The sequence below is a fragment of the Mytilus trossulus genome, chromosome 4, assembly GCF_036588685.1.
Source record: "Mytilus trossulus isolate FHL-02 chromosome 4, PNRI_Mtr1.1.1.hap1, whole genome shotgun sequence".
NCBI classification, from domain to species: domain Eukaryota; kingdom Metazoa; phylum Mollusca; class Bivalvia; order Mytilida; family Mytilidae; genus Mytilus; species Mytilus trossulus.
In genome coordinates, this window is record NC_086376.1 from 22,895,012 (window position 1) to 22,912,341 (window position 17,330).

At 30.5% G+C, this 17,330-nt stretch overlaps 2 protein-coding genes across 2 annotated transcripts in view; both read left to right on the forward strand.

Moving 5' to 3' along the window:
* The first annotated feature begins 1,630 nt into the window (after positions 1-1,630).
* On the forward strand, positions 1,631-12,039 carry LOC134714902 (uncharacterized). The gene is made up of 12 exons (XM_063576597.1): positions 1,631-1,790; positions 3,663-3,851; positions 4,596-4,724; positions 5,048-5,111; positions 5,414-5,559; positions 6,882-6,956; positions 8,167-8,316; positions 8,659-8,728; positions 9,189-9,241; positions 9,642-9,823; positions 10,574-10,728; positions 11,174-12,039. Exons 1-12 carry the CDS (start codon positions 1,703-1,705, stop codon positions 11,232-11,234), a joined length of 1,362 nt encoding a protein of 453 aa, XP_063432667.1. The 5' UTR covers positions 1,631-1,702; the 3' UTR covers positions 11,235-12,039.
* Positions 12,040-16,357: 4,318 nt separating this feature from the next.
* LOC134714904 (uncharacterized) overlaps positions 16,358-17,330 on the forward strand; it is a 76,157-nt gene continuing 75,184 nt past the window's right edge. The window contains exon 1 of the mRNA XM_063576600.1: positions 16,358-16,423. Within this exon, the coding sequence (XP_063432670.1) occupies positions 16,381-16,423 (43 nt within the window). The 5' untranslated portion in view covers positions 16,358-16,380. The remainder of the gene's footprint in view (positions 16,424-17,330) is intronic.

A 17,330-nucleotide genomic window follows, 5' to 3' on the forward strand; every position in this document is an offset into this window, starting at 1 on the left:
AAAATAGTATTAGAATAAATAAAAATAGATAAATATAGAATTTATTAAAACAAATTGTTATACTTTAAGCGGAACTCATAATTTTCTCACACACTATCTTTTAACGGGTTTAAATGTGTTCCTTTATACGTCTCTTTCCGACAGTGAGACAGATGTTTATGGGAGGGAACGTCTTTGCCGCTGTGCAGAATGTATTAAATTTCTTAATCATCCAGATAGAATAGGGATTCTCATTCCGATGGTGTATAGAGAGCTTTTCTGTTCTTGAACATTAAGGATGGTGACATTGTATAAACCCTCTGAGCATTTTCCTGGGTGTGACACCTAGGAAAATGATCAGAGGGTTTATTTAATATCTCATTTGTTGCCTACACTGGAAGGGATCTCTGGGTTATTCATTTATGATCGTCATTTGACTTTCCCAATAGACAGTAAAACACTTCCTTACAAGGGGTGTCATGTAGTTTGGCTGGTTTGAATGTACTAGTACATTGAATTCGATGTCTCGTGAATGAAGGGTGTCAAAACTCTTTGCTTGCTAAAAGGCCTTTGCAAACTAAAGAGTACACACGTTGTTTTATTTTAGGAAAATGTATACCCAAATATTTCTTAGATTATCGTCAAAAATATGCATAAAATATTTGCCATTGAACGCTTAAAAGAAGGGACAAATACAATAGACAACTTTCGAGTTCGATGCATTTCCGTCAAAAACTCTGGTTTTAGTGAACTGCATCTGTGCGTTTAGGGGCATCGTCACTTCCATTCCAATGTTGAGCGAGTGGTTGGAAAATTATAATACTATATTGCACGATTTATTCAGCAAACTAAATTCTCATATTTGTCAATCAGCACTTCTGTCATTAGTTAATTGTACTTAAGTACCTATGAAACAATAAATATTTCTAGTTTATCCTGCACAATGACGATCAATTAGACGCTTGATGAACTTTGAAATTGCAGGGATACAGGCGAACCCCTCTATCTGGTGAATGACGTCACAAATTAAAAGCGCGCCTAATTGACGAGTTTTTTCCGGTGACGGATGAACTCGAAAGATTGACGTACTACTTCTGACTATATTTATATATATCACTTTCATAGGCAGTCAAAAAATGTACTAGTTCTGCATCCTGATCTACTTATTATTTGAAGATTAACATCAATCAATCAATCAATGAGCAATAAATTTTTCACAAATATACGGTGTACTTACTTTATATTAATGTCTTTGAATTTGAGTATGCGCTCTCCTGCAATCTGATTTCCCAACTGTATTTACCCTGGCAAGGTCAACAGGGTTAGTTGTGTGTGTAAATTGTCGGTTACAGACATGTTTGCGTTTTTTTTTATAACAATAAGTTCTTATAGACGTTGTAATGATACTTGTATTAAGAGAAAAGATATTTGAATAATACTTATACTGATTTCATTATTTTTTTTTTTTTGAAACCATTGACATAGCTTTATATATATACTGGGTTACCCTTTTTTTCATTAAACAATGCTATATAAACTGCTATAATATAAACTGTTCAGATGTTACACTGATAGCTGATTGACACTAAACCAGATATACGTTTTATTGTATTAAATTTTTGTAGAGTTATCGTTCTTTTTAATCATTTAGCCACACTTAGCATATTGATGTAAACACATCTAAATTATCAGAAATATTTGTTTATTGCGCTCAAAAGATGCAATGATTTTTAACGTTCAAATAGCTGGTGCTTCAACAGAAATACAAATAGCAGAGTCAGGCATTGTGTATTCCACGGAAAAAGTAGAATGTAAGTATAGCCATCAAATACAGCATATAATATATGCAGGTAAGACTGATACATATACTTTATTTTTCTATATGAGATAGTAGCTATTTATAGATTAAAAGTATAGTTTGATCAGATGATCAACAAGATATTAGTGTAGCCCACAGGTGACAGCGAATACATATACGATGTATAATTATGGAAAATTACATCAATTTGAAGAGACAACGTGTTTTTTAAAGTAAAGCATCAATTTATCAGGATTGTATTCGATACATATGAGTGTATATAATAAGTGAAGAAATTATTCCCGAAAGCTTACTGCCTAATACTAAAATGTCATTTGATAATAAACTCAAGTACTTTAAATTACCAACAAATCAGATAATTTTGTTTAGGGCAAACGAACATTCTAAGTGTTATTTGAGTCAAACTATCCTAGAGTATATATCGACATTCTTCTATTAAAATTATTGAGCATATGCATATATTATAGATGTATAGATCACCGAATAAAATCGACTAAACCTGATTGTAAGAAGATAATATAGAACGTTAACTTGTAACAAACATGTGCTAAGTCTAGCTAACATCTTCTTGTTTTTGTACGCGATCTCAAGTGTACTTATATTATATTGTAGCACATCCACTTTAATATTATAATTTATATTCAGTTATAAAATTCACCGACATACGAGTATATAATATGGAAGTTAGTGACATATATCATTGGATTTTCCGAAATTAACCATTTCATAAGTTTGTGATCATGAATGTGGTTTTGTTGTCGACTATACTTTCTATTAAATATTGATCTACATAAAATAGGTGATTACTATTGCAAAGTTAATTTTCTTTAATTTATATTGATGTTTTTACAAGTGTCGTACACAACAATGGTTCCCTCTGGAGTTTGTATTTCCCATTTTTTGGGATTAAGTTTTTTGGTCTGTGCCTCCGTCCGTCCGTTCGTCCGTTCGTTTGATCGTTCGTGCGTTCGTTCGTGCGTTCGTTCGTTCGTTCGTTCGTTCGTTCGTTTGCCTGTCCGTCTGTCCCGCTTCAGGCTAAATATTTTGGTTATGGTAATTTTTGATGAAGTTGAAGTCTTAGTACACATGTTCCCTATGACATGATCTTTCAAATTTAAATGACTAATTAGAGATTTTACCCCATTTTCACGATACACTGAACATAGAAAATAAAATTGCGGATGGGACACCCGTGTACTATGAACATATTTTTGTTTTTAGGTCTTTCTTGCGGTGCAAAAATGTTTCAAAAGATGTCGCTTAGTTTTTTTGTATATGATTTCATTCAGTCTATACACTTTTGAAACTGACCCTGTTTAACCGAACGCTTTTCTTTGTAAGAGTTATCTCCCAAAACACTGTTTTTCGTGTTATCAGATCTCCTCCGCAACCGTAAAAGAAAGCGACAAATTTATTTTTCCAAATTGCTCGTTATATCCTCAGGATGTTACGTTTTATTTTCACCGAAGCTTTACGAAGACTCCATATGAGAGTTATTTCCCCTTTTATATTGAAATTAATGAAATAAATTTGTTACTGGAAAACCATTAATGATAGAGGCCTAGGGTCTTTTAGATTTGAGGTCTCTAAATATTATTTTTTTGTATGTTTTTCTTGTTGTTACTGTAAAACTATATGTAAATTAATAATATGAGGACTCACTTTTTATTGAACTGAAATGAAAACCAACATTGTATGTTGACCGATGTGGATTTATAATTAAAACTAGTTTGGACTTAGAGTATTGCTATTTGAAGTAAAACTCAGCCCTTATATCCTTGCAATGAAAGTACAAGTTCATAAAAAACGTGATGTCAAATTATTTCTAAACGAGAAACCTGTATTTTTTTCTTCTGTTTTCCAGATAAGCGTCCATACGAAGATATTATATCATTAGAAAAAATATCTGGCGACGGGAAAACATGCAGACTTCACTACATACAAGATCATTCTTTTCCAAATCACAAGTTAACGAAAGAGCATTTAGATATTAAATCAGAGGAAAATGTCTTAAGAGATTTCCAGGAAACTCTTTCTAAGAAAATCAGTACAGGTGTGTTTTGTATTAATATCCTTGATTTGATAAACAGTTGTCAGCTGTAAACACATAGACATTGTAAACGATAAAAGTATAAACAGTTGTAAATGGCAAACACATAAATAGTGTGTTCTTTCTAATATATTTTTCTCGATTACCTCATTTAGGAACATATAGTGTTTTGTTTTGGCCGTATAACGAATTGAAGATAAGAAATAAATTCATGAAGGCAAACTTCACGAATGTATCTTCTTCTATAAATTATCTTGTTGAAGGCCGTACGTCGACCTATATTTTGAAACTTCTATGTCATCATTGTCGGTCTCATTTGGTTGAGAGATGTTTCATTGACAATAACATAACATCTTCTTATTTTTATATAGGTATATCAGTATGCACATTGCATTGATTATCAATCATTAATGGAGGATAGGTAAATAGTTTATGAACATTCAAAACCAAAGTAAGAGAAAAGACCCAATGACGTTATATAGAACATCGTAACATAAACAAAGAGATGCTTCAGCTTATTTTATGTATCATGAAAACAAATGAGTTTCCTCATAGGCGTAAGGTACCAAACATACAAATACTTAATGTCCAATAGTAATTGATTGGTTATAATTCTTCATGGTTAACGCCCAGTTGCAACTATTTCATAAACAGTCGGACGACAAAGTCAACACTTACTGTAATGCAAACTAAAAAAATGTCTCAGACAAAAACTCTTATCTCTGTCATCTTTTTATATTTTCGAAGTTACAAAAAGACCGCGGAAATTAGCCGTGTTTGTTAATCCAATTGGTGGAAAAGGAAAAGGTAAACAAGTTTGTGAAAAAACGGTGGTACCTGTTTTGGAGCTAGCAGGGATACAGACAGATGTTGTTGGTGAGTAAATCGTACAAGCACGGATTTCCTTAGTGTTAGCACGGTTAATTATAACATGTATAACTGGTACATTATTTATTATATGCATGCTGTGTTAGAAAGTTATCTGTTCTGTTCAATTATCCGATATATCAGTCATGAATAATTAACCTTACTGGAATAAGTTATCCGTTCAATTATAAAAAAATCCATCGTATAGTTCGAACTTTTGCACGAAATAGTTAACCTTTTTTCAAGAGCTGATAAGAAACTATACATGTATACATTTATATGATTAAATATGTTAACAGTTTTATTTAAATGACAAGATTTATTTTTTCCAGTTTCACAAAGACCGTTTCATTTTACAGAAATAACAGAGAACTACGACTTTAATTCGGTGGACGGGTAATTTCCAATAAACATAACATATCCTTTTTTTAAATTAGAATTACAAGATGAAATATTATTTAAAGCAAAAAAAATTATTAATCCTTACAAAAGAATAATGTAGTAATTTACCAATATTAAACAAGTGGTCAAGATATCGTCTTTGGTTCCTCGTCATGAAAACATGTATTTTCAACATTCATTTGATTGGAATTTTCTGTTTAATTTGCAGTTGATAAACTAAATCTTAAATTTAGTGAAGTTTTCCCTCAGTCCATGTAAAATACCAGAAAAAAATCTGTGAATTATTTATTTGACAGGTTAGTTATAATGGGAGGGGATGGAACATGTTCAGAAATTATTAATGTTCTAATGAGAAAAACACAACAGGAAGCTAGTGTAGATTTCAACAGCAGTTCTACTCCTTTAAAAAAGATGGATTTCCCTATTGGCGTTATACCGACAGGTAAGAGAAAGCTTTAATGGGGCACTAGCTGTCAAATTCATGGTCACCGATTTGACTCAAATTCTCATATTTGATTTATAACAATGTAAAACATTTATCAACACTATCAAAAGTCTAAAACAAACAATTTACAGAGCACGGGGTAGATAAAATATAGGTTCGTTTCGTGTGTATTTTAGTCCAGACACAATCTAATTCACTATCGGTTTGACCTCAGATGACCATATAAGCGATGTTAACATAAGTAAAAATATGCATAGATTAAACCAACACGTGCAATTGGATTTTTGTAGGTCTGTTTGATTTTATTTTATAGATTAAAGATAGATGTTTCTCATTGCTTTTAACCGTATAAGAATGATTTTATGTGCATCAAATTAGTAATCAAATGATTTATCGTAGTTTCACTGTCATTGTTGACATTCTTTTTCTTTAAATAATCTCTAGCTAGGGGTTAAATTGAAGTTCACATGAAAACGGATTTAAAGAGGTCGACTCGTTCACTTGCATGTGAAAACCTAATTATCAATGTTTCTTAGCGTAATTTGACAAATTGAATCTTTTTGACTGCAAAAAGCGAATAGTTATTTCACTATTTCACTTTCATTATTGATTACTATTTCACTTTCATTATTGATTGAACCAAAAAAAATCAAACTTTAAACTTTTTATATATCTCGTAGCTAGTGCCCCTTTAATTTTAAAGGTGAAATACAACTTTAAATTTCATATACAATTTAGTACATGCATTGGTATACTAACGTACAAACCATTTAGTAATATGAAAACATCATAGAACGAAAGAAAAACTATTATTAATTTCATAGAGGTGCTCAAGTACATTTGAAACTATTGCTACGAAAAATATAAGTAAATTATATACTCTTAAAAAGATCATTACATCACAGATAAGTACCGTAATTGAGGTAGATTTTAGAAATTCTAAAAATAAAATGTCTGTTCTCCACCAATTGAAACTGATAGCTGCAATTTTGACTAAATATCTTTGTTGGGATTACTATTATTAAAATATTTGAATTTTATACATTTTAGAACAGTTATAAATTTTCGCCTTATTCTAGAGTAAGCTTATTGGAACAATATTATAACTCACACAAAAGTGTCCCTGGTCATAAGATTGATATTTAAGATTGGTAATTGATCGAAAAATAGATATAAACAAATGCATGGGTTAGCTATATCTATTGGACTTGATAAGTATCTGCATGTCATTCAGTTAATTCAAAGAGTCAACATATCGAGTGTGTAAAAAGATAATAACATTTTATTTGAACAATGACTATATTCGAATTCTTTTACAGGGTCTGCATGTGGACTTGCTAGACTTGCACATGGAGTAATGGATGTAATGACATCAGTTCTACACATTATAAGAGGTTTATCTTATTTTGCTTTAAACTTTTGTTCTTAAAATATTGGTCAGTGTACTTTTTAAATAAAAAAGTGACCTATTGTAATCTACATGTATAATTCAATACGGTTAGTACAAATGTGATGGGAGCAACTATTGATTGAGGGCACGTTTTTTTAACTATTATTCATGCTTTTTGAAAAGACATTTTTAGCATATTGATTTTTCCAATTCTCACAATCTTCTTAATGGATTTAACCATTCACTGTAAGCTGCATTGAAGACCTTATACTATCAGAACTCATGTGCCTTAATATCTTTTACACTTTCTAAGAATTTCTACTAAAATGAAATACTAACCTTCCAACGTAAATGCAAATACTTTGTTAGTAACATTAACGGTACCAATTTTCTTGCATCAGATGCAAATTTCGACAATACATGTCTCTTCAGTGATGCTCGTGGTCAAAATATTTGAAATCCAAAGCTTATATAAAAGATTAAGAGCTATTATCCAAAAGGTCCAAAAAAATATAGCCAAATCCGTGAAAGTAATCAGAGCTTTGCATAAGGAAGATACATTCCTTAATTTATAATAATTTATAATATTTTAACTTAGATACATTTTGTTTTTCATAATTTATTCAAAGTCAATTTTAAGGTTTTGTTAATTTTGACTTCTAACTAATAATAAAAAAACACGTTACATAAATGTCATACGTCAGACGCGCTTTTTTGGATTTACCTTTATCAGTTTGATCGAATCCAACTATTTCAAGGCGAGGATGTATAATAACCGAAACTATTGAAATGCTATATGATCAAAATAAATATGAAATAGCCGAATCCATGTAAGGCCAACTGTGCCTGCGAAGGGTGAAACCGTAGTTTCTTTATAAAAGTCTTAATTCCATCCAATAAAGTTTTTAGATTGTGATTTATAGGGACACAACTACACGCAGTTCTTTTTAGCAATATAATGAGATAAGATACATTTATAATTTCAATCATGCATATATTTCTCATCCGCATTTTGCCAACAGGTTAATACCTAAAATAAATTGCTTGGAAATAGTAAGGCATTATAAAAAATGTCAACCTTAATTTAATGAACCATAATAATGTTATAACATGAAGGTCGTGCCTTTTTAAACAAAAGTCATAGTTTTTATTACTATTAACGTTACCACGTGACAGGGGCATGGCATTATAAACATGTTTTTTTTTATTTGTAGGTAAAACAGACCTCTATAACACAGTTGGTTGTTATAACAACGACAAACTGATTGGATATGGAATCATATGTTTTGGTTATGTCCTCTACGCAGATATGATGTATGATACTGATGTTAACTATCGCTGGATGAAAACATTTCGTTATTTATGTAAGCCATCATAAGGAACATTACTAGAGATAAATAAATTGAAGGCAATTAAAATTTATTTCGATATTTTTTGTTTAACTTGTCCTTTTTCGTTTCCTTTCAAATTGTCTTGTAATTCGGACAACTTTTATATTTGAACAATCAACAGTTATATAAGATTCCTGCTGTCTATCTGAATTATTAGTAGTATCTATTTAAAGTGACTTGAAGGTCTTTTTAGCGAGGTGAAATGTACTTGGAATATTGTACATGTATATTCATGTCATACACAATGTCATCATAATAAGCATATTGGTATTGTATTGTATTGTTCTATACCGTGTATCTAAATTACCATTGTAGATGTGCCGTTCATGCGCGTGTTTTTAAAACAATTCAGAGAGTTGGAAGTGGAAATAACATACGAATATTTGTAAGTTAAATTGTAATATAGATATATATTTTAAAGTTCAGCCTAAAATTAAATAAATGACCTAGTGATGTATGAGCAATGATTTAATACATTACGCCATCGACTACATTGATTTCCTTGTTACTGTTTCCAACAAAGTTTGTGTCACTGATACGCTTTTACTGTGATCTGAATATATATAACACAGAGAAAAGCATACATATTGTATTTGAAAAAGTAAAAAGGTTCGATCTTACTAAAATCTACTCATGCGCAAAAACGAAAAGACAGAATTAAAAAAAAATGCGACATCGAATCTGAAGTTCAGGGAAGTTACACGTTACAAGTTACACTGGTACATCCACCAATGTTAATAAAGGCACCAGTAGTGTACCGCTATAAACAGTGTCGATTCCAGAACAGAAATGACAACAGACAACGAAAACGTTGTGTAATATATGTTTGTTTTATTGTTATCTAGAGAAGATAGAGATGCAGGTGATACAACTGATGAGACAAAGGCTCATTTGAAAGGTTAGTTTTAGTGATATTTGTAGTTTAAATAACTTATAACCTGAAATGTCAGATGCAATATGATATTGAGTAACATGTTATTTTAAGTTTTGGTGCTATTTCTATCGTACCTGAATGTTTAAACCTGTCTTATTCTTTTTGAAGAAAGAGAAAAAATAATTAAGTGATACTCAAACTTCTATATCGAAAACAAACTGACATAGTCATGACAGAATATAAAAAAACCGGCGAAAAGAAAATGGCTGTTCGGAAAACACAAACTTCACCGAAAACCTGGTGTTATAATTTCAGGAACAAATGAGCTCTAAAACAATCCTTGTCCTCCACCAGTTTTCTCAGAATATTTTATGCAGCAGTAAGCTATTTTGGAATAATTGCATGTATACTTGTTTGTTTACAGTAACAGAGACAAAAAGAATAACAAATGTAATAGGTGGGACGGACGACCTAGATTTTGAAGACCGACCTTATGATAAACAGCCTGCAAAAAAAGACCAATTCTTTTTGTTAGATTATACTATATGCGGTAGATGGGCTATGGCCAAGCATTTTGTCAATCTGTATCAACTAACTCAGGAGCATGTAAGTTATGCATAGTAGTTGTATAGAAAGTGTATGAGAAAAAAAAATCATTTCTGAAATTTTTCATTTGCATCAAATATATATGTATATACAAATGTATTTAAATAGGAAATGAAGGTATTATTAAAATCAATTTTACTGGGAAATACATTCATGATATGCAAGCACTTATTGAAATATGGGTTTTTGTGTGACAGGGCATAACCATAATGTCTGAAAGTAGAATTATAGATCTTTGCGTTTTTCTTTCATCAAATTGCTGGACATATTTTTTTAGTTTTGTTGATTGATTTTTTTAGCAGAAATTTGGTATTCGAATGGTCACTTGTTGTTCAACATTTCTGTCTGAATGTTTTATTAAATTATTCGATGCAGAATTCATGCAGAATATAGACAAAAAAGAGAAAGCACCTTTATCTGTTTGAATTCGAAAGTCTGAAAAGGTGTTAGCATATTTTACTTGATAAAAGAGATTTCAGTCAGATTTTGTTGTTTTTATATATATACAATGTTCAAAATGCCTAACAAACACAGCATAGTGAACACAGTTAAAAGGATTTTTTGCCAGATGGGATTTGGAAGGCTGCTGTTGTTTGTCTAGTTTGTTTCCTTTTTGTGTATACGGAAATTCAATGTTTTGTCAGTAAATCAGATCGACTTTTATGATCATTACATATATTTTCCAAAAAATGAATTTTGCCTTTGTTTCACACTTATATGTTTTGTTTACATTCATTGAATTTGTTTTAGCTGGATGCAGTGAAACATTTTGTGAGTTTCAAGAAAATAAAATCAGTACGTATTAGAGCCACGGAAAACAATGATCCTAGCCAGAGAGAAATGAATCTTAGGTTCAATATTGATGGAGAGAGCCACCGAATAGAAACGCCGGACGTATATATCAAGTAAGTAGTATAGACGATAGAACTTATTCTGATTTCATATTTAAATAGGTGTTCATATGTAATAAAAAATTCTTCCCTTTAACATAATAATACAATGTAAAATAATTTTCAAATAGAGCATACAAGGAAAAAATATCAGAAGCTTGTTTTGTGTAGTTGACATTTACACCAGCAGTATTTTAGATAAATTAGAAAGATAAAGGTATATGTGACACATGGGTATATATAAGTCATTCATGCAACACTAATTTATCCATGCTCTTTGTACCTAGTGAAAATTGTAATAAATAGACTATAAAAATTGGCATTCGTGTTTCATTTAATTTAAAATATTAGTTTTAAGATCGTTGTAAATTTAGAATCGCCACTTCTTAATAATTTGTTTTATGATTTGTAAAATTGAAGTTATAATCCAATTTTTCAAAATAAGTTATTTTTGTTGCAGATTGTTTCCTCGATGTTTAACTTTGTATACCTCTTACATAGGATCACGGAGATGGCGCTAGACTGCAAATTTGACAACCATTGCAATCGAAAGAAACTGTCAACAATAATCGAAAATTTTAGATTTCGAACTTCAACGTACTTGTAGTTAAAGTTGTTTTTAGTGCATTTTTAAGATTGAAAACTCACAATACTAATATACTATAAAGTTGGTGATGTATTGTCGAAATCAAATTCAAGACGATTTTAAGCTTTACAAACTTAGTTTAAGATGTAAAGGTACTAACGATTTTCTTTCTGAAAGAATAAAACAAAATGCCTGTAGTTAAGTATGCTTTAATTATTTCAAGCTATATAATAACTGAAAAGTTTGAGATTATATAATGACTACAGTACTATGTTATATATCCTTTAATATTGTATTTAATTACCTCACAAGTATTATATAAGTCGGAAAACAGTAGAACGGGTTTTTTCCGTGTCATGCCATTCAGGGTCTCTAAAACAATGCAAAAGACCCCATTCATATTCAAAGTAGCGCACTGTAGCACACCAGAAAAAAAGAGGTTTGTTTTAATTCTATGAGTATAAATTGAATGTTGGGTATACTTCAATGACAGAATTAAGAATGGAAATAAGGAATATGTCTAAGAGGCAAAAATTCAACATAAGAGCAGAAAAAAGCACAATATACCAATTGGTTCTTAACGCAGAGAAAAAAAATGCCTCTTCCTAATCTTTTTCGCTATGAATATTGTATAAATAATAACTAATAGAATAGTAATTTACTTTTGAATAAATAATCAATATCGTATAACTAATATATATTGTATAAATGATTACTATTGTATAAATAATCAATATTGTATAATTAAGTTATATGATAGAAATAACCAATATTGTATAAATAATTAATATTGTATAAATACTCAATATTGAATAAATAATTTATACTGAATGAATAATTTATATTGAATAAATAATTTATATTGAATAAATAATTTGTATTGAATAAATAATCTATATTGAATAAATAATTATAACTAATATAGTATAAATAATCTATATTGTATAAATAATTAGTATACATTGTAGTATAAATAATTTATATTGTATAAATAATCGTTATTGTAGTATAAATAATTTATATTGTATAAATAATCGTTATTGTATAAATGATTCATATTGTTTGAATAATTTCTTATAGAATTATAACTCACTGTTGTACATGACAGTCAAAATAACTTATATTTTTCTCATTCTGAGCTAGAAATCTTTTTTAATATGTCTCAAATATTTGTCACTGTCTTTTAAAAAACATTTTGATTACTTTAGATGTATTTGGCAAAACTTTAAGGAATTTTGGTTCTCAATGCTCTTTAACTTCGTTTTTTATTTGGCCTTTTTAACTTTTTTGGATTTGAGCCTCACTGATGGGTCTTTTGTAGACGAAACGCGCGTCTGGCGTATATACTAAATTTAGTCATGGTTCATGTATCTTTGATGAGTTTATTGTATTGTTTTGAAAACATATAATTTGAATTGTTTTTATTTTGCAATAACACTACTTTTTTGTGTAATTTATAACGCTATGAAAAAAATGTTTCATCTGACGCAAACAGGGAACGGATTACACACTGTCACTGAGTGTCTTTAAGAAGTGTTGTCGGAGGAATTTTATGATCCGCAATTCAGAAATGTAAAACACACTTTGTTTACCAGGCAATCTCAAATTATAAACTAAAAATTCTTACATAACGAATCATGTAATAGGAGTGTTGCACCGTGAAAATATGACTTTTGATGCTTCTATAAAATATTTCACTAATTTTAAACTTTTATGTAAAACTTAGTAAAATGAATGGTTCATATTCTCCATTTTGTACTTCAATGGACAAATATAAGGAGGTTGTACAAGAATACACTATGTTTGTATTGACGATGTCTTTGATCACAGATTATGTGATCTTTAAAAGCTGGTATATTTTGCAGGTGTCTCCCCAACTGTTTGCATACGTATGAAGTTTATTTTTTAAACATTAGTAAAATTGATAATAACTGATATTGGTACTTGAGTGTTTTGATTTGTACATAACCAAACTGAATTGATATAGAAAGATGTGGTATGAGTGCCAAAAAAATCCTCTTCATCCAAGTAACATTTTATACCATTAGACCATTATAGGTCAAAGTACGGCCTTCAACACGAAGCCTGGGCTCAAACCGAACATCAAGCTATTCAGGGCCCCAACAATTACTAGTGTAAGTCCATTCAAACGGGAAAACCAACGGGTCTAATTCATATAAAAACGAGAAATGAATAACACCATGAACCACATAAACAGACAACAACAACTGGCACTGAACCTGGTCTGAATTTAACTCGATATTACTCGACACCAATGTTAACCATACTCAGCTGTTCTGATGTGTATTAAACCCTTAACTTTGCCAAAAATTTGAAAATTGTCTGAACTATTACAGGACAAGTCTGAAACAGCCTTAACCAATTCTCGACCTGTTATCGACCAATACTTGATTACTTATCGACATATTTTTATCAGTCTGAACAAGACTTGACCAATATGCAATCCGCTGGATCAAAATTTACAAATTAACCTCTACTATTTAAAACTATAATTGTTTATTTTATGTTAACTGACATGAATACAGCTAAATTAAAAATATATAGAAACAGTGGTTTACATCCTTACATGATAATCGGATGTATCAAATCGAGATACTTAAATTAACTTATTCCCAAGTCGGTGTTTTGTCAAAAAAAAAAAGATTTCTTGAACCTAAAAAAACTCCCCTGCCGAGTGTTATTTAACCTTAATTTGGGAGTTGTGTTTGTTATTAAGAGAGCACTTAATTCACTCGAATTTGTGAAATACAAGTAATATTATCTACAAAGCTAAGACACATTTTTTTTGGATGTACAATCCAACGTAATCCAACTTATTAAAATCTCTTGGTGTATAAAAAAATCTTGATATTCCTTCATGATTTTCGGTCTTGCTTATCCTTTTTTTTTTTTTTAAAGAGAGATGGATAACTTCAAGTATACTAGTATAATTTATATAAAATACCTAAAAAAAAAAGAAATGTAACTGTTCCTACTCACCTTATCATAACAGCCCCTCTGATCATGATGGGAATCTTAACAAAATTCAATATGAGCATCTCTGAAAGGCTGCATCGTATGGTCCTAAATTCAGAAGACCCTAACACAACAGTTTGAACCATTACTTCAAAATGATCATTGATTCTTTTCAATACTAGTGCTACACCAGAGCATTGGTTAAATGAGAAACGATTGAACTGGACACTTTGTCAGAATTGGTCAGAGTTATCATGTCTCTGACACAACGTCGAATGTAAGTTGAAAAAGTGAGTGAATAATCGACCAAAGTCCGTTTGATAGAAAAAGAACCGTGAAAAATGTATCATATCTTCACCATTTATATGTAACTGTTTCGGCGAAAAAAGTTTTAAATAATATTGTCGTTGTATTACGTGTGTCTTGTCTTCAAGAATTAGGAATACATAAGCACTAAGATAATCCACATGCAAACATATATCATTTGATAAGGATGAAAATCATTAGTCCTTCTTTGCGTCAATAAACATTACATTGGAAAGCAAATCTGAGGATTTTCCTTATTTGTAATTGGTTACGAATCTTCCAAAAAATCCCACCAGAGAACGGTATATTGGCGGATCCCCTGTATGTTCTAAAAGGAAAAAGAAAAATCCACAAGACAAATTTGTTGAAATTTGAGGTAGACATTTACAGCATGTAGTCTTCATTCCTAAGGGAACAAATGTGCACCTCTTCATGTCAAACTTTTCTTATTGTCACACGAGTCGGAGTTCCATCAGATTCTTGTCAAATACATAAATACTAAAGAAGTCATGTCATTTGATTTAGCATTCAGATAAATTAATGATGTTTATTTCATTAACAAAAGTCCAAACTGTTTTGATATACGATTAACTTAGTTCAAGAATCTATGAAACACGTAAAAAGTACAAACAAAGTACCGATTTCTCCCACCTTTTTAGCCATATACCAATCGCAACTACATATTCGTCATTCAAGACCTGGAGCCGCTGATCCGACTTTATTCAACGTCAACAATGTCTGAGCAGAAAGTTGAGGTACATTTTGTACCAGGATTATATAGAATCCTGGTACAAAATGTACCTCAACTTTCTGCTCAGACATTGTTGACGTTGAATAAAGTCGGAAAATCCTGGTACAAAATGTACCTCAACTTTCTGCTCAGACATTGTTGACGTTGAATAAAGTCGGATCAGCGGCTCCAGGTCTTGAATGACGAATATGTCGTCCTTTTTCGAAAAACAATCATCGTAACATGTATCTAGTTGATATATATTTCGTATTATCTTCACAAATAATACAAAAAATATAGATTTTAGGTAATGAAGTTATCGTTATTTTTTAAAAATCTATATCACGTGCTATAGTGTTCTTTTATCTGACTTTGTAATTTATTAACATAATTCCTAGCCCTTTTTGCATAGCTGGGTACTTATTTCACCCCGCCAAAGTGTTGTTTTGATTTGGTCATTTTTGCTTATGTGCTTTTCCTACATGCATTTGTCTTGTTGATATCTTTATTTATTTATAGTTATTTAAATTCAAACACAATGTTGACCACTGTACCCCTGTTTTTTTACATTTTTATCTATTCTGCCTGTTTGATTTAGTTACACACTGTTGTCAATATAAAGGAATTGTATGCAACTGTCATATGCATACAAGTGAGAGATTAAGACAGCTTGAAAACATTATGCAGTAATGCAATTCTCCATTTTCTACAAAAGTAATTGCCTGAATATGACAGTTGTTTTGAATTCGAATTCGTTTGATACGATAAAGCTTTTGACTTTGCTATTTAGTTAGGAAAATTAGAATTTGAATTTTCCATGGAGTTCGGTATTTTTTTCATTTTTCTTTTTACGTAAAAACAAACAAAGATAAATGTATCAACTTGATATTATTAAACAACACTACTTCGCAAGTTTGTTTACTATACTCCCGTTTTTTTAAAGACCAGTTCTTTTTTTGAATATTTAGGTTTTTTTTTTAGTAAATTTAATTGTTCAAGTCTTATAAATGGTATAATAGGACTATTTAATAGTTGAACCATTACTTCTTCCTGGTTCAAGTAGTTTATAATGGAGATAATGTTAATGATACTTTTCGTCGTCATAAGTATTAGTAAGTATACATGTTAAAACAAAACTAGTAAATTATAAATGCGGCTTAATACATTTTTTTTGGTCATTTTTCCAAAGACTTTGGAATTTTGTTATTTAAACAAATTGGCTATTGTCCAAATGAAAAACATGTTTAAACTTCCCTTTCAGTCCAATTTAAGTTACGTAGATACATGCATGTACATTTGAATGAGTTATTATCGATAAGACGAAATGCATCAAAAGCAATGGACTCTAAGAACATATGAGCCTTATGCTTTTATTAATTAAAGGATAAATAAACATTTCAAAATCACTTAAACTGTTTAGTAATAATTTTGTATTGTTTTCACGACGACAGACGAAAGTGCATACAACAATTAGTTTATTAATTCACAGAACGCTTAAGATTGAGCAACAGGAATCCCGACAAAACCTTGGAATTACAGATGTTTAGATTAATTCCTGATCATAAGAGGGTCAATGTTTTCCACTTTTTAGTTTAGAATATTTGTTCAATTAAACCGATTATGGTATTCTTCTTTTTGATATACTCATTTCAGCAAACAGTATCGTTGTAGAGTAACGGGAAGTAAGAAGAGATAAAATATGGAAACAACATTTATTTCGTCTTTTGAAACCCACACATGAATGAAAAAAACGTCGAAAAGTGGAAATAGTTTAGTTTTTTACTTGTTCATTTAAAGTTAAATAATTACTAAGATAGAAAACAAGACGTTTGAATCACCATGTATCCTACAAACAGACGCGAAACTAACTTTTATTGAATGTAACAGATTGAGGTGAAACACTTTTTTTCAGGACAAAGGAAAAACAATTAAAATAGAAATCGAAACAGGTAATAATACATAGAGACAACAACCCGTGCTAAAGGTAGAAAAAAGTTGAAATCCACGTCAAATAGTGAG

Bases quoted from the DNA above. Each gene is read 5' to 3' on its own strand.
- LOC134714902 (XM_063576597.1), top strand. From the start codon at position 1,703: ATGATTTTTAACGTTCAAATAGCTGGTGCTTCAACAGAAATACAAATA. The intron at 5,112-5,413 runs GTAATTTCCAAT...TTTATTTGACAG, and splicing joins GACTTTAATTCGGTGGACGG to GTTAGTTATAATGGGAGGGG. The intron at 8,317-8,658 runs GTAAGCCATCAT...TTACCATTGTAG, and splicing joins GAAAACATTTCGTTATTTAT to ATGTGCCGTTCATGCGCGTG.